The sequence below is a fragment of the Alligator sinensis genome, unplaced genomic scaffold (assembly GCF_000455745.1).
Source record: "Alligator sinensis unplaced genomic scaffold, ASM45574v1 scaffold701_1, whole genome shotgun sequence".
Taxonomy (NCBI): domain Eukaryota; kingdom Metazoa; phylum Chordata; order Crocodylia; family Alligatoridae; genus Alligator; species Alligator sinensis.
Genome location: NW_005841915.1, coordinates 2,416,626 through 2,443,503, shown reverse-complemented (window position 1 = coordinate 2,443,503; position 26,878 = coordinate 2,416,626). Strand labels below are relative to the sequence as shown.

The following is a 26,878-nucleotide window of genomic DNA, read 5'->3' as shown; positions in this document are numbered from 1 at the left end:
TTGGCCCAGTGCAGCCTGAACAGGAAGGGGGCAAATTCCTCCCACTCCAAAACAGCCTATAACCTTTTGGGAACTGAGATGTAAGGCCTTGAGTTCTCTCAGGTAGGAGAGAATTTGAACTCAAATTTTCAGTTTTCTCTAAAATGCCACTAAGCCATTTTTAAAGGGGGAGGGCAAAACCCTAACCCCTTCACTGAGTTCTAAAAGAAGTGAGATCTGTTTGGTTCTTTGAAATAAAAGTATAGGCACCTGCTTTCAGGGGAAGATTTTGGACCATGGATGGTGAGTGGATGGAGGTGTCTCCCTCCAGCTTGGAGTAAATGTCTGCATTTAAGATGCTGTAATCACAAGTATTTCCTAAAATTTAGGATCCTTTTTCAAGTTTCCTAATTCTCCATTTACACACAGTGTAAGGAGCCTAGGCATTTAGTACTGAGTTCTGGATTTTGTTGTTTGACTTCTAGGTACTTTTTTTCTTTTTGTATCTAGCCCCAAGTACCTTTACAGAAGTTCTTGTTTGGTGTGAAAATTGCTTAGGTGATTTTTTTTTTTTTTTTTTTGTGTGATGTGCTTAAGCAAAATGCCACCTGTGGACAGGTCTAAAGAGCTGCATTTCTGGATCTGACTGGGCTGGAACCTTGTCAAACTGAATACCTTACATGGGATATCTTGGAGAGCAGCCTGGTTGGCATTACATTGGGAGTTAAAACTCAGGTAGACTGCCTGAGTTGCTGATGATTCATTTTGCCAGACATGCAAATTAGGTTCATTCAGTTTACTGTGGGAATGGCATCATTCATCTTGAATAGCATTAAGAAGATTCAAGTTGTCTAATTGCACTGTATTGGAACATTATTTAACTAATAAATGTACTAATTTGAGGGAGCTTCCTGTTAGTGTTATAATTTATCCTGGGATGACTGCTGGTAATGCTGAAGGCCAAAGCCTTTTGTAGCACAGAAATAGCACTGTTACTGAGTCAAATGGAGGCAACTTCAAGTTTTTAAATGAAACTTCTGTGTTAAACAAACACATTTTAAATGAAAGTGTTTTTAAAAAGATCTCATCTAAATAGTCTGTAAACTCTGTGACCTACAGTAGGACTCCTACCTTTCCTGCTTCCATGAACATTATACACATTAAGAAACCCACAAGCTTTTCACTGCAAAAATGGATTTTTTATTGTTCCTGAATCCAATTTTAATGAAACTTGAATACTCCAAATATGCTTATTTCACAGCCTGATTAAATTAGTGGAATTTGAAATATGTGCACCCCCAGAGACATACATGTTCACCTGACAATAATCCAACTGACACTGGATGTCACCGTTGTACCACATAAACTTAACAGAAGGCAGGTTGGCACTTCATTCTGGGTATATAAAGCCAGTCTTCTCATGTTGGAAAAGAAAAAGTCTTGGCTTGTGGCTCTCCCATCTAACTGCTATGAAAAAAAACTCGTGGGGTACTGTGTTATTTAGGATCCAATTTCGACACCCTTATTCATAGTGAGATGCACACGAGTAACTCCACCAATGCCAGTGGAATTGATTCTGCTACCCGTGCTTCATGCATTCATGTTAAAATGAATGCGATTGTGGAGTAAGATGTGACTCAGACTGAGTAAGGTAGAAACCCTGCTAATACTGAATATGGCAATGCTTCAGGAATGAAGGGGCATGTGGAACATTGCCTTTGAATGAATGCATACTGAAACTAATGTAGCATGAAGAAAGTGAGCCAAATTCTGCTTTATTAGACTGGTGTAAATACCAACTAATTTCATGGGGATTGGAGGACTTACTTATGGAGTGTAGAATTTGGTTTAGAGACCCTAAAATACATGTAGAAAACTTTTTAAATGTAATGTGTGCATGTAGGGGAGTATGAAATGTACTCATTGCCAATGACAGAAACCCTAAATGTGCACATATATTGCCCACACATTTTATTTTTGTGTAAAGAATATAGGAATATGGTTTGGTTGGGAATCCTATCCAACAGCTGCAATAGAAGGAACATTCAAGAAGTGTGTATTAAAGGGGTTTTTTGTTTCTTGTTTTTGTTTTGTTTTAATGTCTACATAAATTTTCAAGATGTGAAGTCCTTTAAAATATACGTTATATACAGAGCCATATATTCAGCCTTCTTGTGAGTGGCATTTAAATTTATATGTTGTGCGCCTTACTTGTGTACATTGGTAATAACGTAATGGAAGAATAGATGGATATATAGAATTAGAATTAAATTAATTCACTATGGATATTGGACTAATAAGGTCAAACCTGCTTCCTTCCCAAATATATAGAGCAACACAATGCCCGAATAATGACAACCACCCTGGTACTCACAGAACGTATCACAAGAGAAGACCGAGGCTCAGATGGAAACTATTTACTTTATGGTTCCTCATGTGCCCAAATCTCTGAAGAAACTGAATATGTAAAAAAGGTTGTTATTATCATTATTATTATTATGCAGCTCTATTTACTTGTCTTATTCTCTAATCCACAGCAGAAAAAATTATCAACTTATTATCCTTCTAAACATTTAATTTGGAAAATTAAGAGTTTGCTCTCCTTTAAACTTTCTTCTATTATATTGGTTATTCACACACAAACTCATGAAATACTGTTTTGCTTGAAATAAGAATTGAATTGTGTATTGTTATAGATGAGATACTCAGTGATATTGGTAGGTTTTTCCATTCATCTTCTTAGGATTCCTGTAAGAGACATTTAAGCACGTTAAGGTCATGCACAACAAAGATGTTCAAATTCCTAAGCAGATATGCCTATCTGGGGAAAGAATTAAAGAGACACCCATGAAAACAGGCAGGACAAAAAATCAGGTACTTCCGGAACAGACAGTGAGAGCATAACTCGGAAAAGGACCAGAGGGAGAGAGAAAATGCTTTTGGCTGTTGTTGAATGAGTTTTGGCAACATGAGAAAGAAATCACTTACTGGTTGCTTGAGTCCTCTGTGTTCAGGAAAACAGGGCTCTGTGCACAAATGAGATTGCACCAAGGAAATATCTTATTCGGTTTCCTTTACATGAAACACCATGAAAGATCACTAAAATTTTTAGGTAATCATACAATTATAGGAAAGTAGGGCTGGAAGAGGGACCTCATGAGGTCATCTAGTCCAGGCCCATGCTCAAGGCAGGATCATCCCTAACTAAAAACCATCCTTGCCAAGCGTCTCTGTAACTTGCTCTTGGACATTTCCAGGGATGGAGTTTCCACAACTTTTTTAGGTAGCCTGTTCCAATGTTTGGCCACCCTCATAGTCAAAAAGTTCCTCTTCATCTCCAGCCTAAATTTCTTCTGTTGCATCTCGAGTCCATTGTTCTTAGTCCTGTTCCCTATGGCCACAGAAAAAGCCTGTCTCCATCCCCTCTGTAATTACCCTCCACATGAGGCCTGACCAGTGCTGAATAGGGCAGAAGAATCACTTCCCTTTATTTGCACATGACATTTCTGTTAATACAACCCAGCTTGCTTTTGGCTTTTTGTGCAAAAAGAGTGCACTGTTGGCTCATATTCATCGTATAGTCTACTGTAACCCCAAGGTCTATTTGTAGTACTCCAGCCTAGCCAGTCATTTCCCAGTCTGTATTTGTCCATGTTCTAGTTATTGTATCCAAGTGCAGGACTTGCCACTTGACCTTTTTGAATATCATCTGATTGAATACAGACCATTTCTCCAGTCTGTCCTGGTCATCCTGGATCCTAGCCCCAGAATATCTGCAACCCCACCCGATTTGGCATCATCCATAAATTTGCAAATCATGCACTCAGTCCCACTGTCCAAATCATTAACAAAGATATTAAACAATAACAGACTCTAGACAGTTATTGAGTGTTCCCCTGGGGAACCCTGTTTGCTACCTCCTCTCAATTAGTCATCAATGGCTCAATGTCGATTTGTTAAGAACGATGATCCAACCAGTTTGTATCCATGTTACGGTGCTTTCACCTAGTCCGTGTTTCCGTAGCTTGTTAATGAGAAGGTCTTGGGGAAACCGGGTCAAAAGCCTTGCTGAAATCAAGGCATATCATATCCATTCTTCCCCCCATCCACAGAACCTGCTACCTTATCATAGAAGAAAATCAGGTTTGTCAGGAATGAGTTGCTCTTGATGAATCCATGGTAGCTGTTATTGATCACCTTATTCTCCAAGTGCTTCAAATTTCTTGAGGACCTGCTCCATAATCTTTCCAGATATTGAGATCAAGTTGACTGGTTTATGGCTGCCTGGATCCTCCTCCTCCATCCTTTCTTAAAGATAGGCATTATATTTGCGTGTTTCTAGTCATCCCATACCTCACCTGACCCCCATGATTTCTCAAAGAGAATAGTCAATGGCTCTGAAATTACCCCTGCCAAATCCTTCAGTACCCTAGGGTGCATCCCATTCAGCCCTGCTGACTTAGAAGCATGTAGCTTTTCTTAAGTAATCTGTAACCTGTTTTTCTACTATTCCAGGACATTTATCTAATTTATCAAATTCCCTATCTTTGTTGCCATCATCTGGTACCTTCCCCTGTTTGTGAAGACTGAATGAAAAAAGGCATTAAATACTTCAGTCTTCTCTGCATCATCCATAACTAGATAACGTTCTGCTTGTTGCCTTTCATGTTGCTTGCCAGCTGCATCTCAAATTGTGATTTAGCCTTCCTAATTTTCTTATTGCATGCCCATGCAGTACTGTTCTTTAGTACAATGACCAACCTTCCACTTATAGGATTCCTTTTTGAGTTTCAATTCATTGAAGAGATTGCTGCCTTGCTAAGCTGGCCTCCTATTCCACTTCCAGTCTTCTGACACATTGGGATAGTTTGATATTATACCCTTAAGTGGGCTTCTCCTAAAATACAGCCAGGTCTCCTAGACTGCTTTTCCCTTCACACTTGCCTCCCTGGAGATCCTGCCTATCAAGTCCCTGAGTTTGTTAAAGTGTGCTTTTCTGAAGTTCAGTATCCTTATTCTGTGGCTGCCCTTCCTTCCTTCCTTCCCTTAGGATCTTGAACCTGATTGTTTTGTGGTCACTGGCTGTGTCTACACAAGACACTGACTGTGCAGTTGCTCATTAGTACTGCGCAGTAGTGTCGTGTCTCATGAACTGCGAGTACTCGCACTACTGTGCAGTAGTAATGAGCTACTGCGCAGTTAGCGTCACCTAAAGCCATTCGGTGATGCTACTGTGCAGTAACTCCAGTTACTGTGCAGTCATTTAGTACTTGTGTATATGTGTACTAAATGACAGTGCAGTCAGCGTCTCGTGTAGATGTGGCCACTTTCACCCAAGTTACCTTTCACCTTCACATTTTCAACTTATTCTTCCCTGTTTGTGAGGAGTAAATCGAGAAGAGCTTCCCCCCTAGTTGGCCTCTCTACCACCTGCATCAACAAGTTATCCCCAACACACTCTAGGAATTTGCTGGACTGCTTCTGCAGTTTCCCTCCCACCAGGTGTCCTGATCATTAAAGTCTTCCATGAGCATCAATCGGTTGCTTACAGAAGGCCTCGTCCACCTCCACCACGTTCTCCTCCTGGTTTGGTGGCCTGTAGCAGGCTTCCACCATGACATCCACTTGCTGCCCTCCCCTCTGACCTTTACCCAGAGGATTTCAACAGGCCTGCCTTCCACTTCGTCCTGTACCTCAGAACATGTGTACTTTACCTTTATAAATAGAGCAACACTTCCTCCTTTTTCACTGTCTATCCTTCCGTTTAGCATACACTGAACAAGTTATACCAATCCATGATTGTGCTCCAGTCCTGTGAACTATTCCACCCCATCTCCTATAATCTCAATGTCGTCATAATTCTGTACTTGTACTAGGATGTCCAATCCTTCTTGTTTGTTCCCTAATCCTTCCTGTTTGTTCCCCATGGTATTTATTTGCATTAATATATAAACTTCAGGTACCTAACCGACTGTCCTGTCCTGTCCTGTCCCTGGCAACACTGCTAAGGCTTCTGGTATTGATTCTCCTTACTATGTTTTTCTTATTCAGGTCCCAGGCTCTTACTTACTTTTACATTACTTATTTTTACTCTTTACTTACTCGTTATACTTTTGTCTTTATCCCCCTGTAGACCTAGTTTAAAGCCTTCTGTGAGAGACTAGCAATATGTTATCCGCTCTTTTTGGGTGAAAGAAACTTAAGTTGATCCTAACACTAGAACAAATAATTAAATCCAGTTTATTCATCAGAGATCTCCTGAACAGTGATGTTTGGCTTGTTGGAGACAGGTGTTTTATTTTTGGTAAAAAAAAAAACAGTAGTACACAATGGTGATGAATTGCAAAGGCTGCTTTTCAGCATTGCAGCTGACCTAGGGCTAATATCATGTAATAATAAGGGAGAACAATTGGATTGAATGATCATACTAATTAAAAATTATTTTTGTGACCTGTTTTTAATTCTCTTTTTCTCTATAGGTTAGATCCACACTAGCAAAGATTCAAAATCAGGTATGTAAAGACATTGCAAACCATAGAATTGCAAATGACAAAACAGGAGCAAAGGTATTAGTACTTTCTCTGTTTAGTGGCAACTGCCACTACAGAAATAGACCTACACACTCTAGGAGCCTACTCAAAAAGTATCCTTCTGACATGCAAATAGCCCCCAGTCAGGAAAGCTGTTTAGCACACACTGAACTTTTTAGGAGATGCTTACATCTCATTTTATTTATTGCATCTTTAAGCGCATTCTTAATATTCAATGTGCGCTTCAGATATCATTGGAAGTAGGGATATTTTTCTCATTTGGCATTTTTGCCTAAAATTGGATGAGCCTTTTTGTTTGTTGCTTTTGTGCAGTTTGCTGCTTATGAAGTGGCATTTCTGTGAAAGACTTGTGAGAATTAGCCACCTAGTTATGACTTGAGACAGGATATAATTTCTAGGGGTGTTGGCAGAGGGCAACACTTTGTAAATGTGGTAGGTAGATGGAGGTCGTTAAGGCTGGTTGATACAGCACTGGGCTGGGACTGGGAAACCTGGGTTTTGTTCCTATCCCTCTCTAGGTAAAAAAAAAAACCCATCTATTTAAGAGCAATTTCTGTGTGCACATCTTTCAGTGATATAGACTTTAGCAATTGTATCAGGCAATACTTAGTTTTTCCTAGATGCATTTCAAGGAGAATTGTATTTATTCTTTATTTGTATTTATTATTTATTCATCCATCGGCTTAAGACTTTTTTTGATTCTCAAAAATTACTCCTGGAATTACCTCTTTAAATAGATGCAGCTTGTGTATTAATGTGACACAATGGCACATCAAGATTTTTTTTAAACAGTTGCAGAAAACCTCTATACCTGGCTTTATTAGTCTCTCCCTACAGGCTTTAGAGTATGTAGGTTGTAAGAAACAGCTAGGAGTAGGACTGGAGTGAAATTCTGGATCATATTGTCCCCAGATCTCAAGGCTGAATATGGAGCCAAATATTTATTATGCATCTGATACATTTTCTCACATGAGCTCAACAACAATTCAAGATCAAAATAAGCCTAAACTTTAGATAACAACATGTGTTTAACTGTTGTGCTTTCAGGCTAATCTCACAGCAGATTCCAAAGCCTTGTAAAAATTGTAAAGAAAACTTTATAAACTAACAATGGACTGTAAATATTTAAACATTGAACCTTTTCATATACTTCCTTTACTTTAACCAAAAATATCTGCACCTTGCTGCAGTACGTGTGTCAATTTGAGAGCAACTGAAAAGTCCTTGGAGATTTACTGATGAAAAGCTCTAATTAAGAGCTAGGTTTAATTCTCCCATATATGATCAAGTGAACAGATAGGAATGCAATTGTGAGGGAAGTCAAGGCTACATTAATTATATGATGGATTTGAACATTTTCATGCTTTGGAATTTAAATGGGCATTTATTATACATAAGAGAATAAAGGCAAAGTTAGCAAGATGCTGTGAGTTAGTAGAAGAATGGCTGTGTCAGCAAAGGGGTGGTATTCAGGAAAGATCCTCTGAGTAAAGGGGACTGTTTTACAGTGAGCACCTTTTCAGTAGCATTAAGAATGCTCTTTTACTGTTTTGTATTGATTTGTTTTAAAAATGTACCTTGCCTAGTAAGTCACCTGAATGCTGGTATAAATTCTAAATGTTGGGGGCTGACAGTGGTTTTGTCCATGTCTAATCTGTATATTTTTTATGGGGATGGCATTCTTTTATAATTGTTGGCATTGTAAATCCTATGATTTATATGACAGATGTTTACAAAAAAGCTTTTGGGGTAAATAACATTTGCAATTCTGTTACAAATACTGAGCAAAACCTCACTGTCGTGCCACTGACTTCTGCTTTCTGTAGTTCACTTCGCTTGCACCAAATGCTGCAGCTGCATCTGTGTCTTAGAAGTGTAGGTGTGAATACAGTTGTGAGGGCAATTCTGATGATGACTTGGGAGTTATGCTCATTTGGATCTGCCCAAGGCAAGCAGGATTAGCTGGGAATGTTACCTAGAAGGCTGTAACTCATTGCTTGTTGAGGTCCATAGACCTTTGTCCTTGAGGCTCCTGATACTTAACATGAAATAAATACACTGACTCAGGTATAGGCTACAAAAGATGAATGTGGATAATTAAATGATGTGCAGTTGTGTAACCATGTAGTCCCCAGTATATGTTATGATGAATCTTTCACAGAGAGAGATGTTTGCTTAGAAAAATACCAGAGCATTAGAAAGTAAAGAATTACACCCTTCATCTGTCTAATGGGCACTTATTGTTCCCATAGGAATAAGAACACTTTATAATATTGTGAAATCAAGTACTAGAAAATTAGGAAATGGAAGAATTAAGGTTACTTGTCAAACCTTAATCTAGCCCATATTTGCATGGATTATGATACAGTCTTAAATTACATTATCTTATACAGTTCTCTCCCAAGCCCTTTGCATCATTTAGTTCACAGCATGCACATTGTGTATATGAGAGTAGATATTGGATTGTTTTTATTATTGTTCAGTGTGCGACCATAGGTCTGTTCCAACCCTGCTGTGAAGAAAGAATTATTGGTTTTTTTTTTTCCATGGGGTTTTCTATCATATCCATGCCTGTTGTATCAGAGCACTTCACAGATATTTATTAATCTTCACAACAACTATGGGAGATGATGGGAAGATGTTATCTCCATTTCATAGACAATGAACAGAGGCACAGAAACTAAGGTCAAAAACATCTACATTTTTTTGAAAATTTCTGTTCGGCCTTCAGCTTCCATTGGGTTCAGTTGTGGCTTTGAGTGTTCGTAGTTTTGGGAGCAGTTTTCAGGGTCTCAAGTAGATACCCCGAAAATAAGAGGCAAAGGGTAAGTAACTGTCTGTGAAAAGCATAGGTTAAATGACTTACCCAGCCTCACATAGGCACTTTGGGGGCAGGGATAGGATCAGGACATTATTTAACTTCTTTAACCACGAGGCCATCTTTCCCCTTCTTCCCATCACAAACCAGATTCATAACACCAGCGGTGTCAAACCCATCTGGCCCCATGGGGTGGAAGAGGGATGTGGGGTTGGTCTGTGGATGTGATCTGGAGCTGTAGGGTTGGTCTGGCATGGGGGCTGCATACACCACACACCCTAGACAAGCAGTGCATGTTGCTTGCAGCATGCATGCTGGCTCTAGCCCCACATGCTGTTTGCATCATGCATGGGCCCTGTGAGTAGCATGTGACATGGAGCCAGTCTGGACAGATGCTACACATAGCACCCAGAGCCATTCTGGTGTGTGCATGCTGCATGTGTTACACATGCCAGATCCTGCATACACGGCTGGTCTTTGGGTCCAATCTGGACTAGCTCTGGATTCAGCACGCAGGGCTGGTTTGGCTCAGGCCTCAGACCAGCCCTACACACTGCCTTCAGTGAGTACTGGCTCAAGCCTGGTAAAGCACATGGTGCATGGGGCCAGTCTGGGGCATTCACTGGCTGCAGCACCCACACCACACTGGCTTTGCAGGCAGGGTCCAGCATAGGAGTAGCCCCACACATTGCATGCTGACCCAAATCCAGCCTGCAAGGCTGGTCAGGTATAGGTGCCACATGCAACACATGCACCCTACTAGGTTGGTTCGACACAGTGTGCACCCTGTGCCAGACAGGCTCTGCACCTCACATATGGCAGGCATGGCCAAAGCCAGTGCATGCTGTGTGATGTGGGCAGCACAGCAGGCCAGATGATACAGCTTTGCAGGCCAGATCCTGCTCTCAGACCACATCTTTGACATGCCTGAATCACACACATTCCAGCCAAAGGAACCATCAGAGACGAGCCTCCTTCACTGCACAAGCCTGATTGGTTGCCAGACCACGTTCATTCTGTTCACCAAATGAGGTACAATTCCTAAGGAAAACATACAGTAGTATTTCTTGCAGTAAGTAATCACACACTAAAAATTGTAGTGTCATAATACACAGACATAAAAGGGCCAAGTTAACTTTCACAAGCTGATTTCTGAGGGTGTGACTTTACAAGTTGACTAAAGTTCTTCTGGAATTGTTTGTTTTTCCCCCTATGATTAGCTAAGTTGTAAAAAATGCAAATGGAGTGCACAGAAATGATGTGATATTGCATGAACACCCCTGCATCTGGTCTTGAGTAGGGTTGGAAACTTGTTTCAACTCAGATCTCTGCCACGTTAGTTGAGTGAAGGTAGATTCTGACCCCCTATGTGAACCAGAATTACCGGGTTTACAGTGCAAGTTTTGCCAGTGGGTTACACAGATATTTTCTGACAGCAAAAGTGCAGCGAGACTCCAGGATTGCTTGCCTGATTTCTCCTTCCCATGAACCCCAACCTTAAGGTATTCCAACCCAGACTCCTTGTTTCAGTTTCGCATTTCTTGACTCCTTTTCCTGCCTACTTTATCCACCCACATCTGGTTCTTTTTCTCAGCACTAGAGTTCTTTGTCATATTTGTCTCCCTTCTCATGTACTAAAGGGGGCTGAAGCTGGGGCTGAGCTGCCACCTGCCTCAGGCCAAGACGGCTGGTTTGGCAGGGGAGGAGGCACGTGGCTTGGGGGAGCACAGAGGAGAAAGCAAATTGCAGGGGAGCAGAGGAAGCTTGCATGTGTGACCTGTGGGGAGCATGAGGGACACGGCATAGCTTGCATCTTCTCCCCACTTGCCTTCTGCTCCAGCTCTGGTCCCTCCAGTCATAGTCCAGCCCAGCCTGGGGCTGCTGACGCTTCTCCCGGGTTTGGCTGAGACTTGGTTAGGGCCACCACTACTTCCCATGGCCCCAGAGCTGGAGCACAACTGTAGGAGAAAATAAGGGGGGTGGGCAGGAACAGGGGACAGGTGACAGGAGTCGGGCACAGGCGCAGGAGTCCAGACCATGCCCACAGACCAACCCCTCATCCCTCTTTCACTCCAAGGGGCCAGATGGGTTTGACACCCCTGGTGTAGTGAATTGGTTCGTGATGGGGAGAAGGGAAAGAATGGCCTCGTGGTTAAAGAAGTTGATGAATTCCCTGATCCTATCCCTGCCCCCAAAGTGCCTATGTAATGCTGGGTAAGTCATTTAACCTACGCTTTTCATAGCCAGTTACTTACTCTTTGCCTCTTATTTTCAGGGTGTCTATTTGAGACCCTGAAAACTCTGTTTTCCCTGCCACAGCAGTGGGAGAGAAATTTAAAATGATCTTTCACTGATTAGATTCTATACATGGAGAATTTATCAATGTGTTTACCTTTTATTGTAATTGCAAACATTTATAATTTTCCATATGTAGACTCTACATCTTATATTTGAAATCATCTTGGATTCAGGTAAATACAGTATATTTGTCTCTAGCCTCTTTCTCAGAAATGGCTGGGTATTTTGGCTGAAACGTTCCAGTAATATAGAGCTGGGGGCAGGCAATGGGTGTAGAAAAGCTTAGTACAAATGATTCAAGTTTGGTAAAGAGAATCTTATTACAGAAATTGTCATGCAACCTTAATAACTGGTATTGCTGCAAGTCCCACCTATAATGCTACATATACTGCAGTATTCTGAATGCTAATTAATCTCATGTGTGGAATAATGCTCTGGAGATTTACAAGTGGTTATTTATGAGAAACAATGTGCTAATGCTTGCAAATGTAAAACGGTGGAGAGCTGAACAAATGGAACAGTGACTTATTTAATTTAGCAAGAGTGGAGAATCAGTTGGTGCCTGGAGACCGTGGTGACTAGTCTGAATACTTTCGGCCCTGATCCTTCAGTGAGCTCCATGAAGTATAAGTCAGTCTGTGCAGAGCTTCTTGTGGGATAAGGGCTTGAGGTGAGTCTCTTCATGAACCCAGTCAGGTGAATGTGTACTGCATATTGTCTCTCCATTTTAGCAGCCTTTGCAAGCCTCTGATGGAACAGAATGTGAGAAGGATGCTCTTAGCTCCAGCTACGATCCAATCATGGCAAAGATGAAGGAGACGGACAAACAGCTTGCATGTATAAGCAGGGAGAATGAAATTCTCAAGATCAAGGTGCATTCCTTTTTGCAGTCTTTAAATGTATATCTTAGCTGTCCTCAGCCCTGAGTTAGCCGGACTCGTGCTGTAGGAAGAAAACTAGCTGTTCATTACGCCTTTGTAATCTGTAAGGCAATAATTCTTCAGAGTCGCAGCAGGGTTTCCCACTAATCCAAAATCTGTTTCACTTTAGCCGACAGTGAATTTCACCGTAAAGCCAGCGCAGCTTCTTGGGTTTTTTCCAGGTTGTAACACCTGAAGTCCACCCAGTTCATAGTCCATAGCCGATGTACTCAAAACCAATTAGAAGCTTATCTGCCCTTTTAACTCCTCGGCTTAAATTGAAAGCAGGCAGGGCTATTCTGTCAGTGAGTATTTAGCAAGTTTGTGTCCTTTTCTTCAGAATGTAAAGTATTAGTTGGGCATTTTTATAAATTTATATTTTTTTCCCCATGAGATTTGGGGAAACCTGTCTTGCATGCTATTGGTCACACACTTTAACAGCAGCATCCATATTATGCTTATGTCATGACTACATCACGCTCTTAAACCATGGCTTAACATTATTAATCCTGTGCATTGCCCTTTTCCAGCTGGAAGCTACGAGAGAGGCCGGTGCAGAATCTCTCAGACATGCCTCACGGAGGCTCTATGAGAATTACCAGAGACGGTCCGAAGAATTGAAAAAAGGGTGTGAAGAAGATAAACGCCTAATGCAGGTACACCTCTATATAAGTCCTTTATATAGCATTGGTAAAATACAGAGCAAAATGTATGAGATGCCTAGGAGAAGACGCATTTCTTCTGGTCAATAGGCCAGAAACTCCATTGAGTGGATTTCTTATATTGGCACCTTGGTTCTAATTAGGGCCCTAGTTTTTCAAATGTGCCTTGAGATTTAGGCTACCTTACTTTTGGTGGATTTAATTTCATGTGGATAAAAGAAACTGATTTTTCAGAAGGTGGATGCTCAGTACTTCCTGTAGAGCAGGTCTCAGATGTCTCCAGTGGCCAGTTCAGAAGCACCCAAAATCATCATTTATTCCTGAAAATGTTGGCTGCGACTGCTTAAGTAGATACTGGCATTGTTGCTTTGCACTGAACTCTTTCCATAAAGGTTTGCCATTCTCTCCCTCATATTGCGAGGGGAAAAAAAACATAGAGTCTTACTACAAGGGTTAGGGCTTCCACAGAGTGATATATCCAAGTGCAGCAAATCGGCGCATACTAGAAAATGGCAACACAGCGGTTTAGTAAAAAATGTAAATTGCGTACTTCATTGACTCACAGGCCAGCAACACTGACAGAGAACAAAAACTCAAACAAAATGCAGAGAATGTCAGTTGCCTTACTGAAAGACTTGAAGAAAAATACAGCCGGATTGCAGAAACGGAGAGACTAGTGCAAAGGATGGAAGAGGTATGTTCAGAGAACTTAGTTTGTAGTCCCTAGTCATGCAGTCAACAGAAGCCTTCCTTATGTCTGTGAAGACTGTGTATCTTTGATTTAGTATCTCTTGAATGATAAAACTCTGAGATTTCACAGTCAAGAATCTGCATAGTCTTTACTCACCTACATGTTGTCATCGGATTGGGACTAGTCTTGTGAATAAAGATTTAGGGATCAGGCTCTTCAGAAATATATGATTTCAGTGCTTTAGCTCCTATCACTATTAACAGAAATAGATGAAGCATTTTTCATTGGAAGTTTAACATTTGTTTAATGCCATTGAATGGTGTTTAATGCCATTGAATGGTATTTAATGCTAAACTTCCATTATCCACTGGAGCTTTAATGCCATTGGAAGCTTAGTGTTTGATGTGACTGACCAATAGCTCTTGCTTATGAGGAAGAATTAAATTTTAAAATAATTCAGACATATCCTCAGGTGGAGTAAGTGTCCTTCTACTTTCACTTGGGCTTATCTGTGTCAACCATCTGAGGATTGAGGCCCTTTAAATGTAATTATAAATAACATTGTGGCCATGCTTGCCCTTTCTTTCCATCTCTCCCTTTCAAATATTTAAAAACAATTAATGGCCATAATTACATCTAACACAAGCCTTGACATTTCCTGGTTTTTATTGGAATGATCTATTCTTCCGTGCTTATTCTTGCATTGCCACATTTACTAGAAATGGTGCAGTTAATCTGTTCTCTTATTGGGAATTTCTTTTGAAAGTTCTCAGCTGATTCAGAAGCACTGAGCATTACAGCAAACAACCCTCCTGTTGTAAATAGCCATTAACAGTGAAAGCTAAAATGAACGTATTGTTTTAAAATTAAACTTTCACCATATGTTCACGGGCAATTATGAAAGAAACATGATCTCATTTCATTAATACAATACCAGTAAAGAAAAGTCAAATTAAAAGCATTTAAATGCAAAAAACAGAATGTACTTTCCAGGGCATTTGTATCATTTGTACTGCTTAACTATATTATACTCTTGCTATAATTAAGGTACTGGAGACGTAAAGTAGGGGTGTGTGAATAACTGCATTTTCTGTTTAAATAAAAAGCTTAAATATTAATTGGAGCAGGGGCTCGAAGATGGGGGCATCCCAATGATCAGGTAGTAGTCATCTGTCTCTGGTCCAATTAATATTTAAGTACATTATATACAGTTGAACAGCTTCCATATGAAAGTGAGAGAACCACCATATAGTGAGAGCATACCCTATGGCTCTGTGGTTGAGCCACTCTCCTGGGAGAGATTAGGTTTAACAGCCTCCTCTGAATTAAGTGGAGAGGAGGTTTGAACGTGGGTTTGCCACATCATACATGAATACCTTAACCCTTGGCTTCCACAGCATCGGACCAGCCCTTCTCCATTTTTTGAATGGTGCTCAAGTCCCCTAGTGAATTTAGCCTGAAAAACTGAAATGTAAGGTTTCATTTTGATATTTTAGGGTTTGTTTGTTTTTTAATTTGTCAAAACTATTCTGAATTTGACCCAAACTCACCAGTAGTTTTGATTGACCTAAACCTACTTTGGAAATAGTGGGAGGGATGACAGAGGCCTCTGCAGCTTTTGAAGTTCTCCCAGAAGTTTTGAATGACTCACCTGGAAGTAAATGATTTGGGACATTTTCTGCAGTGGCTCCTGCTGTACTTTTGAACAGGTGACCCCACAATCATTTGCCAAATCAACTCCTGCCAATAGGCAAGTGAGGGGACTGAGGGCCTCCACCTTAGACTTCAGTTGGGCTGGAAAGGATGAAGTTATCTCTGCCATTGATGCTCCAGCCTTCTGTTTCTATTAGGGGTTAAAAGGCACAGGAATTGTGGTAGGCTCATGCCTCTGCATCCAAGGGGGTGGACTGCTTGTTTCCCCACTACCTTTGTGTAGTGGGGAAACTACCACATGCAATTAATATTTTTAATTATTGATAAATTATACTTAATTGCATGCAGAACTCTTCAGTTATTTCAATGCACTTTTTGAATGTCTTCTCCAAGTTGACTATGTTTCCAAAAAAGCACTTCTATACGGTGTTCCCAAATCCCACCATCCTGTCACATCAATAGGGTAACATGGAGGGTAGTTGCAAGGAGAATTCAGCATACAAATTTTTGTTGTCTATGGCTGAGATTTTTAGACACACCTCCTATTTCCAATTATCCAACCTAATAGCAGCACCGTTTTAGGCAGCGTCATAACACTCCATTAATATACCACGCTGTGGAACTTGCCAAAGAAAGAGAAACATAAAAAAAGGCTTCAGTTTCTTAGCATCATGCAACTAGGATCATCTACAGCCAGCCCCGAATCCTGTCTAACTTATAGCTTGTTCCTAAGAGACTAGTGAAATCTCCAGGAGCAAAACTCTTGCCTTCACTAGGACTGAGGTTTCACATTTACAGACTAAGATGATACATTGTGGAGTGGCTTTATCAGTTAATAGCTTCCTTAATTTTCCTAGCAACAGATTGTATCTGGATCACTGAATATTTGGAAGTGGACTACTAAGGTTTGTCATTTATTGATATGAAAATTTCCAAATGAATCTATTTTAACCTTTGATTTCTGATCCATATTTGCTTACAAAGTACTACTGTCCCTTTAAGTCTGTACATAAATTGATAGGGTTAGAAGGCATCTCAAGGATCATGTAGTTCAAGTTCTTGCTTAGGTGCAGGATTTGCTGTTGCAACCTTTCCAGTCAAATGCTTATCCAGACTTCTCTTGAAAATTTGCAACAAAGTAGATGACATCTACAGCAGAAAGGATCTTTGAACACACAGCAGTGTGTCAGCCAATATACTGACAGCTTAAAAGAATACATTATCCTCCGCTGATCAGAGGAGGGAAACTAAATCATTTCCTTGTAAATACCTGGATATTGGGATGTAGTAGCTGGATACATGTCCATGTGGAAAGTATATCTTCAAATGTAAGAAATTCGAAAAACAACTAAAAATGTAAGTTGCAGAGATGGGTTGATCAGTTAGTTGCACCACTGGGATTTGCTTCTCATGCTGGAAACAAATTAGGAGATGCAGATAAGTGCAAGTTCCTGTTACACTAGGGAATTTTCTCCAAAAATCAAACTTAAAACCAGATTCTTCTACCACTATTCAGTTGATACTAGTCAGCTGAACTCAGTTCATTTGAACACAATTGGCATTATTTCATTTCAGTGTGATTCCTCAAGTAGAACTGCTTAGGCTGAACAATGCTGGTGATCTGTCACTGTATTGACGAGTTAGTTGAAGCCAATACAAAATCATGGAAGATAAGTTCAAGACTGCAAAATCCTTTTATTTTTCTGATGAACAGCTTTCGAAAAGCCAGCGTTTTCCAGTAGGTCCAATGCAGCGTTGACTGGAGTAGCACAATTTTTCTCCTTGGAACAAGAAATACTTGTGGTAGTTGTGTGTTATCTGATGATAAATCTGCATGTTTTAATGGCAACTGACTGTGTTCACACCCATAGAATTGAAACTTCCCTTACTCTTTAAAAATTAATGCCTCTAGTCTTTTAAATTTAAATATGTTTTGTCCATGCGAATCAATACAGAGCTGTTGCCCTGGTAACCCTGCCTTTTCTACAACCATTCAGTATGACCACTACAGCTGCTTTTTTCAAGAGCAATGACTAGTACTAAGGTAGGCTTGTTGCTAGATGGTTACTGCTGACTCATCTCTGGTCATTTTGCCTATTTCAAGATAGATTAAAAATAATCAGAAACATAAATAATCAGTTCACATCAGGTGCATGTGGGTATGTGGACTTTTTTGTTTCCTAGGAAAAGAAAATTTTGCTAGAAAAGAAACGGTCATTTGAAGAGATGCTCCTGCACATGATATCAAACCATGAAGATGCTAAACGGTAAATAATAGCATGCGACTAAGTGCTTTCAGTATGTTTAGCTGCCTCATATTGGAAGCATACATGGGCTTAGATTGATTGCTTTTACTTTCTATACTTTTAAAAGAATAATAAAGTTTTCCTGTGGTGCATCCAATAGGGTTTCTAGACATTTATTTATTTAGAAAATAAGTAACCATACTCTGCCATTTGAACACATGGAGGAATTCAACTAGGTTTTGTTGTCCCTTCTCTGAGAAACCTCTTGTTTTAATTAGCAGGACTTGCGTATATAGATTGACTGAGCGTAGTAGGTTTGGTTTATAGCTATCTATTTTCATATACCCATCTCAACCCCATGCTGTTTATCAGAACCAATATCCCAAAGGCCAGGCACTATTTTTATTCTGTCTTGGATATAATTAATTTTCCTTATTTTGATCCCTGCTTGAGATTAAGCAATATGAAAAGGCAGTGTAGTCAGGGCACCGGTCATGGGGTAGGTAGACCTGCCTCTGTTACTGGCCTGGAAGGTCACTTCGCTTCATGTTTCTGAACATTGGCCGCATCCCACTCCTGTCTTGCCTTTAGGTGGGATCATTGTATATTGAGTGTCAGTGCCCTAATGTGGGGTACACATGTAGGATGCATATTTTGGGTGCTGCCTAATGGTATGGGCGCTTTGCTGTCCTGTTCTCCGCTGATCTTGCACTTCCCAGCTGCGCATACAGCACAAGGTATCCTGGGAATCATAATTTTATAGAGTGGCCATGTAGTTCATGGATGAGGGTGAGGTGGGGAGAGTTGACCCCATTGTTTTGCTGCTGAATTAACATTTCTTTTGCTTTCTTGACATGGGCTTCGGCAGCAAATAAAATGGGGTGAAACTCTCCTCTCCCCAGCAGTGAACTCCACTGCCACTCCAGAGACCTACAATTCTCATAACACCTTGCACTCCATGACCCAGATTGCCCACAATCTGCTGCTACTGCTGCGGCTGCTACTGCTGAGTGTTACCTAGTGCAGGAAGGGTGAAGGGTGTCCTCTGCTGTGTGTTTTATGCTGTATATTTGCACATTATTTGCATCAGGGAGTTTTTCTCTTTGCTGGACCTTTAGTTTCTACTATAATGCAAATATGCTGATGATGAACAAAGGTGGTGGCTTCGGGGGTCTGTAGATTGTATAACCACTTCCGCTCTACACTCACAAGTGCAAATAATTCCACAATTTGTAGGTCTACATATCACTTCTACTGTTTTTTTAACTGCTGTTTTCTGTGTTAGTCAAAATATTTTATGAGTAGTGGATGTGCTTGCTCCCATTTGTTGAAATTCTGCTAAGAGGTAAAATTTCACCATCAATTCTGTTGTCTCCTGTCACTAATCTATATGTGCCAATACAGTTACCATGGAAATATATTGTTCAGTAGCTAAAGTGGTATGCAGTACCCTATGGTACGGCTTTAAAACATTCCTAGTGTAAAAGTGAAAGCTTGTGAGACCTTGCCATGTCCTCTCACCTACTGTGTCCTCTGTATGGAATGGTTGCCCCCCTCCAAAATGAATAACAGTGCTACTATAGATGCTATAAGGAATAAACCCCACATTTTCTTTCATTTATGTTGTATAATGTTTACAGTTTTCTTTCTTTTATGTTGTATAATGCTTAGTGAATTTAACTACAGCTGTTATGGCAAGAGGTTGATACCACAAGGTGGAATCCTATGTGCACTGGAAATCACTAGCTCTGATCAATAAAAAATTCTTTTTTACATATACTTGGATTTGAACTATAATTACAACTGACCAACCGCAAGAGCTAGGAGCCCAAATAGCTGTTTTCTATAACAATGCTGCATTAAGCAGGTGTTGGATCTTTCCCTCTGATTTTATCTTCTTCCCCTTCTACCTCTCCAGGTGTGTGGATCTTCAAGAGGAGCTTTTCAGTCTGCAACAGCAGATCCGTCATTTGCAGAATTTGATCATGTTCCAGAATCAAGGCCTACGCAGTGTGATACAGGAGGTTGGATTAATCAAGTTGGTTTCATGATGTTATAGTTGTTGAGGGAGCAGGTGGGAATAGGAAAATAGGTCCAATCCTTCAATACCCCAGTAAGAAATACTTCATCCTGAACCAGTTGAGGTGCATTGGTAATATTCCTGAATGGGATATGTGCTCAACATGGCTGTTCCCTTGGGCAATGTTCACTGGCATTTTCTGGCATACTGTCTAGTTGTCTACTGCTGTAGGGGTGGCCTTGAGTACAAAGACAGCCCCAAGCATATGTGTTCTACCTGGTGTTTTGTGTGGATCATTGTGTCTAAAACACTTCGCTGCTGTAGCTATAGACACTGTGTAAGCCAGTCAATAAAATGAAAAGGTATGTGGGACTCTACAAAACATTTCTCACTGAAGCCCATATAACATTTGCATTGCTCTCACAGGCAGTGCCGTTAAAGTCAACAAGATGGCTTGCGTGAGAAAGTAGGAGAGATTTGGTTCCAAATAAGACTGACAAAATGTGAACCTGCTTAATATCTATTATTTTTTATAACATCTCTTTTTAAAGAATTATTTTCAGTAAGGATATACATTTTTGTTTAGCATTTACCTGTGAAAAAATAGTAGGGTTGAAGTGTTGTTGTGGTTATGATGATCCAGGAAACGTATAAGAGGCAGCAGTCTTTAGGTAGTACTTTTTTATAGGACTAACTGTATAGTTGAGAGAGAAATTTGACAAGCTTTCCGGCACACACTGCACTTCTTCAGCCAGTGTGTGCTTTAAAAAACTTATTGAATTTCTCTCCCAGGTAATCAGTGGGTCCAGGAAAAGATATCACCAAAATATCCTTCCCCTATACAAAAATGTAATCCTGTTCTGTAAGCTAACATAGGATAGGAAATTCTCCTCGAGTCTTACATGACTAAGGCTAAAAAACACTGTGGAAAATCATTCCATTTTTGCCAAGTCTGTCAAGAACTTTTTTAAAATTAAAAGGTGGATTTGAAGGGCGACTTTATCTGATTAAAAACCAATGGCCGGTCAGTCATTTCACCACTTCTCTAGAGCAGAGTAAGCAACCGTTTCTGGTTGCAGGCCACATCAACCCACCCTGGGACAGATGGGCAAGTGCTAGGGTCTGGCCACTGCTGCCTATAGTCTCTAGCAGCATGGGGAGAGCCCCCACAGCCAGAGCCCCCCACCACCAAATGCTGCTGAAGCCCCATGTCCACAGATCAGTTGCAATGGCTCTGCAGGCTGGATCCAGCCCACAGGTCATAGGAGATAGGCTGCCAGCCCCTGCTCTAGAGTATTTCCTGTATCAGGTGGAGTTCAAATTCCATTTATTCTCATACTATAAGAAGGTTTCATGCTATTGCACATGCAATTAATAAAAAGGTTTCGAAACCATTTAAAAATCGTTGCTAACTCTTTTTTTTTAACTTGTAGATTGAAGAATTGAACAGAGAACTAAAAATCCAAGATAAAACAATAGAGGATCTGAAAGAAAAGATAAATATGCTTGAAGCTCAGGTAAAGCAAGAAAGAACAATATGTTTTACTAAACTCTACAGTAGTGAGCCCAAAATGAGGTGTGTTTAAAAACCTTTGTGTTCCTCAATCTCTTCCTTCTTCCAAAATGAACAGTAAGAGATTGATGCTATGATTTCCAACTAAAGGTATGGCCTGGTATTTTTTGTTCTGTTTTCTGGGGATGAATATGTAGGAGTGCTTTCTACAAAGCAAATTGGATTTACGTAAGCATTCAGCAGTGGCCTAACTTTTCTTCCATTGAAGACCACGATAAACATCTTACTGGATTCAGTTGTAATAGAGGATGAGGCCAAATCCAGTAAGTGGGACTTAGGCACAATTCAGAAATGGGGACCTGAGCCAGGATTCCCTTCTCTCCGGTGAGTCTTGTAACTGCTGAGTCAGAGGCCTGCTGCTGCTTGGCTCTTTGGGTCAGTTCTTTATTGCACAGAGGCATCCCTTCAGCAAAAAGATCACCATTCAGATTAGCTTAGCATCGGGTCATTAGGACAGTCTATAGGTCAGGGGAGATGCAGGCTACCATGCCCTCAGTTGGTAACAGCTGAACCCGAGACTTCCTCTTCCAAGGTGTTTGTTGTAATCACTACAAGAGGGGTGTTGCTGCTGCTCCTCCTGATTTTTAAGAGTTCATTTTGCTAATCTTTTTTGACAGAAAGGACTATCAGTGCCTCCCCTTGCAAGAGGATTCCAGGTTTCCTCCCACAGCCCTGAGGGAAGGGATTCAAGGCTCACTCTGTTTCCTGTTGCCTGTCTCTAGGCAACTGCATCCTCAGTAGTAGACAGTCCTCAGACTGTACAGTTTGTCACTCAGCATGCCAGCTGCACCGGGTCCCATTTGGAGGCACCCTCTACAGACAAGCTTGGTGCCCAACGCAGCGTTCTGGATCGCACTCCCCCTGCGTGTCTCCACAACTAGTCTATTATTAAATCCACAGGGCTGGGATGTGAACAAGCACATTTCAGAATAATGGGACAGGTCTGCTTTTACACACCATGGGGGTTTGCTTCGGTTTAATTCTCCCTAAATCGAAGCGGTGGGTTTTTAAAAACACCACTTCAATTTAGGGAGAATTAAACCGAAGTAAACCCCTGTGGTGTGTATGCAAGGGTCGGACCCGATCCTTACCTGCCTCTCCAGCGGTGGGGAGAGGAGGGCTAGTGGCTGATGGGCCGAGCAGTCCCTGAGCTGCAGGGGACTGGTGCTTCCCTCCATGGTGGTGGCAGTGGCACCTGCCCGCAGGCACCTGGCACAGGCGGTCCCGGGGGGGCACTGTAGCCATGGAGGGAAGCACCAGTCGTGGTCCCCCCCCCCCCCCCCCCCAGCTGTGGAGGGAAGCACTGGGCCCCCGCACAGCTCAGGCAGTCTCCGTGGAGGAAAAAAAGAAAAAAATCAGGTTCGCCACTTCGTTTTTTTTCTTCAGTGGAGCCTGCTTGCAAAGTCTGCCTGAATAGCCCCTGAGCTGCATGGGGCCTGGTGCTTCCTTCTGCAGCTGTTGCACTTTGTTAAGTAGCAAAATAAAACACCTTAAAGGTGTTTTATTTTGCTGCATCCCAGAGTCATTGAACGTGCAACACACTGCCAACAGTGTAAACAGCCACGCCATTAAAACACAATATGCCACTGACAGTGTAAACAGTTGCTCTATTAAAGTGGTGCAAGAGGGAATTTAAGCCACTTCAAAGGCCAATTTTATCGTGTGTATGAAGGCCCCTAGTTTCTATTTAACAACTAATTATTTACATTGGCATAGGGCTAGAGTGTGGTTGTTGCCAGGATGGTCCAGAAAATGCATGAGAGAGTAGGATTTCTAATGATATCTTCTATTGGACCAATTGTACAGTTTGGAGAACAAGCTTTTTCTGGCCTCAAGTTCCCTTCCTCAGGTCTAAGAAAAAGGCAGACACAGACTGAGCTAAATATTGGAGGAAAGCCTGCATGGAAATGCAGACAGTCGGCTTGTAGAGCTAGAGAATGGCTGTGAGCTAGGAGTGAAGAGGTGTTACAAGGAGTGGTTAGGAGACAAAACTGCGGTAGAATAGGTAATCTAGTTTAATGACAGAGCAAGACCATTCAAGAATACCTTAGGGGTTGCACCCGCTGGGTGTGTCTACACGTTCATTAATGTGCCTTTGCTACCACAATTACGTTTAGTACCTCTAATATGAGGTAGTAGATAAAGATGCAATAGCTGCACTAATGTGCAGTAGCAAAGGTGACCTTTTGGAAGTACTCAAGCATGGTGCAGTGACCACTTGTATTGCACTGTACATGTGGCTCACGGTTATTTTTAGCAACTACTTTGCTGTAGCGGTGCACTATAATGGGAGATCAGTCACTACGATGAAGTAGCTGCTGGTCATGTGTAGACACCTTTGGATGTTACATCGCCATAGTGCATTGCTATGGTGATGTAGCGTCACTTATGGATGCAACCATTGTCTGGATGTGTGTGTCTGGTAAAAAGCAGACCCTGTAACAGTTTGATTCAGAGATCCAGTGGTGTTTAGGGAAGTTTTAGCTCAGATGTCTCATGCTTGTATTGTCCTACTCTGACTTTCCAGGCATGCTGTTTCCCACAAGATGCAGTGAGGGCATATGGTGGCTCATCATAAAAGATGCAGCTTGGTTAGGAAGTCTGGCCTACAGTGGAGACTTGCGGACATGAGGAAACTCAGCTACACCTTTCATTAGGCATTGCATTGGGCTATATCTTCATTCCCCTCCTCCTTCCTCCCTCTTCCCCCTGCCCCCTCAAAAAAAAAAAAAGAAAAAACCCCTGAAGAAAAATTTTTGTAGAAAACTTTTGACTAACCCTAACAAAAAATACTGCTGAACTTCAAAAACAGCTGTGAGGGATTCTCTTAGTAACAGAGTTAAGTCTAAGTGGCTATACCTACATGTGTGCTTTAATGCACAATAGCTTAGTCTACTGCATGTTAAAGCGGTGCATAAAAAACTGCTAATATGCTAATGCACAGTATAATAGGCTACTGCACATTAAGCATCACCTAAAAAGCATGCACTTGCACTACTGCACATTAGCACAGCCTAATGCACATTTATTAAGAACCTCATATTGGAGGTACTATATTTAATGTCCATTAGGAAAAGTGCATTAACGTGCATGTAGATGCACCCAGTATGTGGCAGTATCCAATTTGGTAAGTATTACTGGGAACTTGAAGTTCCATGAGCTTTTGAGAATTACCTAGCATGGCAAGATTTCCAAAAGTGACTGCACTGTCTCTCTTTCTCCATGTTGTTTTAAATCAAACAAACAAATATTATGTGTAAGCCCAAGTTCTCAAGTGGTGCAGACTGGAGTAATTATCAAAAACCATACACAAATTTGGCTTCAGTTAGTTATACTGAAGCTCTGGCCCACAGACTATATATTTAATTTGTTTAAATGTTGCAGTCTGTAGAGAGGGAAATAAAACTAATTTTGTTTCAATTTCAGAATAAATTACTTAAATACAAAGTGGAAGTGTCATCTGTCCAGTCAACAATGAAGGTTTCAAAAGCTGTCTCAACAGAGTAAGTTGCTTTGAAGATATCAATGACTGGCTAGGTTGCAGTAGCACAGAGAAGGACCTGGGGGTTATGGAGGACCATAAACTGAGTATAAGTCAACAGTCTGTTCTTGTTGCAAAAAAGGCCAACAGCATCTCAGGTTGTATTAGTAGGAGTGTTACTTGCAAATCAAGGGAAATGACTCTTCTGCTCAATTCAGCACTGGTAAGCCCTCACTGGGAGTACTGTTTCTAGTTTTGAGCTCCATACTTCAAGAAGCATGTGGACACTTTGAAAAGAATCCAGCACAGAGTGACAAAAATTATCAGGGGCCTAGTAGATGAGATTTATGAAGAAAGACCGAAAGAACTAGGGTTGTTTAGTCTAGAGAAGAAAAGACTGAAGGGGATTTGATAAGTCTTCAAATACCAGAAGGGTATTATACAGAGGATGGAGATGGGATATTCTCTGTGGCTGTAAGGGGGCAGGACTGGGAACAACAGCCTCAAGCTGCAGCAGAGGAAATTTAAGTTGGAGATGAGAAGCAACTTTCTGACTATAAGGGTGGGTGGTCAAGCGTTGGAACAGGCCACCTAGAAGAATCTGTGGAATATGCATTCTTGGAAGTTTTGAAGAGCAAGTTGGACCGACATTTGGTTGGGATAGTTTAGTAAGGGATGAGTGGGCTAGATTAGATGGCCTCATGATGTCCCCTCTAGCCTACTTTCCTATGAGATGTCTGAAATCTTTCTTTCTACTCTCTCTTCAAACATCAAAATATGAATAATTAATGCAATTAGGGATGGGTCCTGGCATAGCTGATCCATTTCATTAGACAAAATAGATGCTGCCCATTGTCCTGCGGCGTCAGGCCACTGCCACTCCCAGGGCTTCAGTGGAACAACAGTTGGGGCATACCACTGCAAATGTGGGAGCTTGGGTGTGCAGGATCAGGCTCCAGGGGCACCTGCCTGGGGTGGCTGGAGAGCATAGGCAGCTCCAGGCTGCATGCACTTTCCTGCCTTAAAACAAGCAGATGTTTGCCAGAAAATAAAGGCACAAATTCATACTACTTCTTTGTCACAGACACAAATGTGAGCATTTGTGGCATGACAAAGGGAATGGACATCTGTTTACTTTAATTTTGTGCCACCATAAAAAATGTTATGACCACACAAAAACGACATCTGTTTCCAGACTTGCTGGCTCAAATGCTTACAATCATCTTTGTCTTTATCTTGCAGCTCAACCAGGATCGCTGGGTTGTCACCCTACATGATGGTAGCTAGTCTACAGAAGCAAAATGGCTAGATGACAAACTGTTGTCCTCTTTTATCTTAGTCATAGGGACCTTTCTTTGTGTGTCTCAGAATCAGATTGAACAGAGTTGACATTATCATCTAAGGCCCCTTGTTATAAACATGGCATCATGAACACTCAAAATGCTTGCAATGGTGCTTATGCAGAAGTGGCCCTATAGTTGCATTAAAATGAATATGCACATCTGGAAGTATGGCAAGACCTAAAGAAACAATATAGATGATGTTTAGCCACAAGACAGGAACAGCCAGAGGCCATTCTTGAGGGGGGAAATGCATTATCTTCCCCACTTTTTACTATAAAAGACCGACTTTTTAACAAACGTGCTGTGAATCATCTTGACATCCTTTAGAAGTATATTGAGAGGATATCAAAGTAAAACATTCATAACTGCATACAGAGACTATTCTGTTTACCATATTTTAGTATAATTTTCTAGTGTAACTTTGGCCAGTAGATTTTAAAAATTCATACTGCAAATTTGATAATGTAAAGGTATATTTAATAAACTATATATTTGTCCAATTTTCTAATCGTGGTATTGTAATCTAAATTTTAGATGCGACAAGCTCTTTAATAACTTCAGCAATGAAAATGTTACAGTAGGATTTTTATTTCTCTAGGAGACAGTGGTTTTGGGGCAGTCATTTGTTAGCTTTGTCTAACAG

General features: G+C 41.0%; 1 protein-coding gene across 4 annotated transcripts in view; it reads left to right on the top strand.

Moving 5' to 3' along the window:
- The window catches only part of CCDC68 (coiled-coil domain containing 68), a 32,574-nt gene extending 5,856 nt beyond the window's left edge, over window positions 1-26,718 (top strand). Inside the window, exons 1-11 of one of the 4 annotated variants that reach the window (XM_014517568.2) lie at window positions 569-714; window positions 2,311-2,453; window positions 6,459-6,491; window positions 12,378-12,518; window positions 13,097-13,222; window positions 13,794-13,922; window positions 17,757-17,839; window positions 19,737-19,842; window positions 21,272-21,355; window positions 24,838-24,914; window positions 26,135-26,716. In XM_014517568.2, coding sequence (XP_014373054.1) covers window positions 2,331-2,453; window positions 6,459-6,491; window positions 12,378-12,518; window positions 13,097-13,222; window positions 13,794-13,922; window positions 17,757-17,839; window positions 19,737-19,842; window positions 21,272-21,355; window positions 24,838-24,914; window positions 26,135-26,201 — 969 coding nt within the window. In that variant the 5' untranslated portion in view covers window positions 569-714; window positions 2,311-2,330 and the 3' untranslated portion in view covers window positions 26,202-26,716. Of the gene's footprint in view, window positions 1-568; window positions 715-2,310; window positions 2,454-6,458; window positions 6,492-12,377; window positions 12,519-13,096; window positions 13,223-13,793; window positions 13,923-17,756; window positions 17,840-19,736; window positions 19,843-21,271; window positions 21,356-24,837; window positions 24,915-26,134 lie in introns of those variants that run through there. The other 3 variants (XM_006018864.2, XM_025198160.1, XM_014517570.2) reach the window with 3 other exon arrangements.
- Window positions 26,719-26,878: the final 160 nt, after the last annotated feature.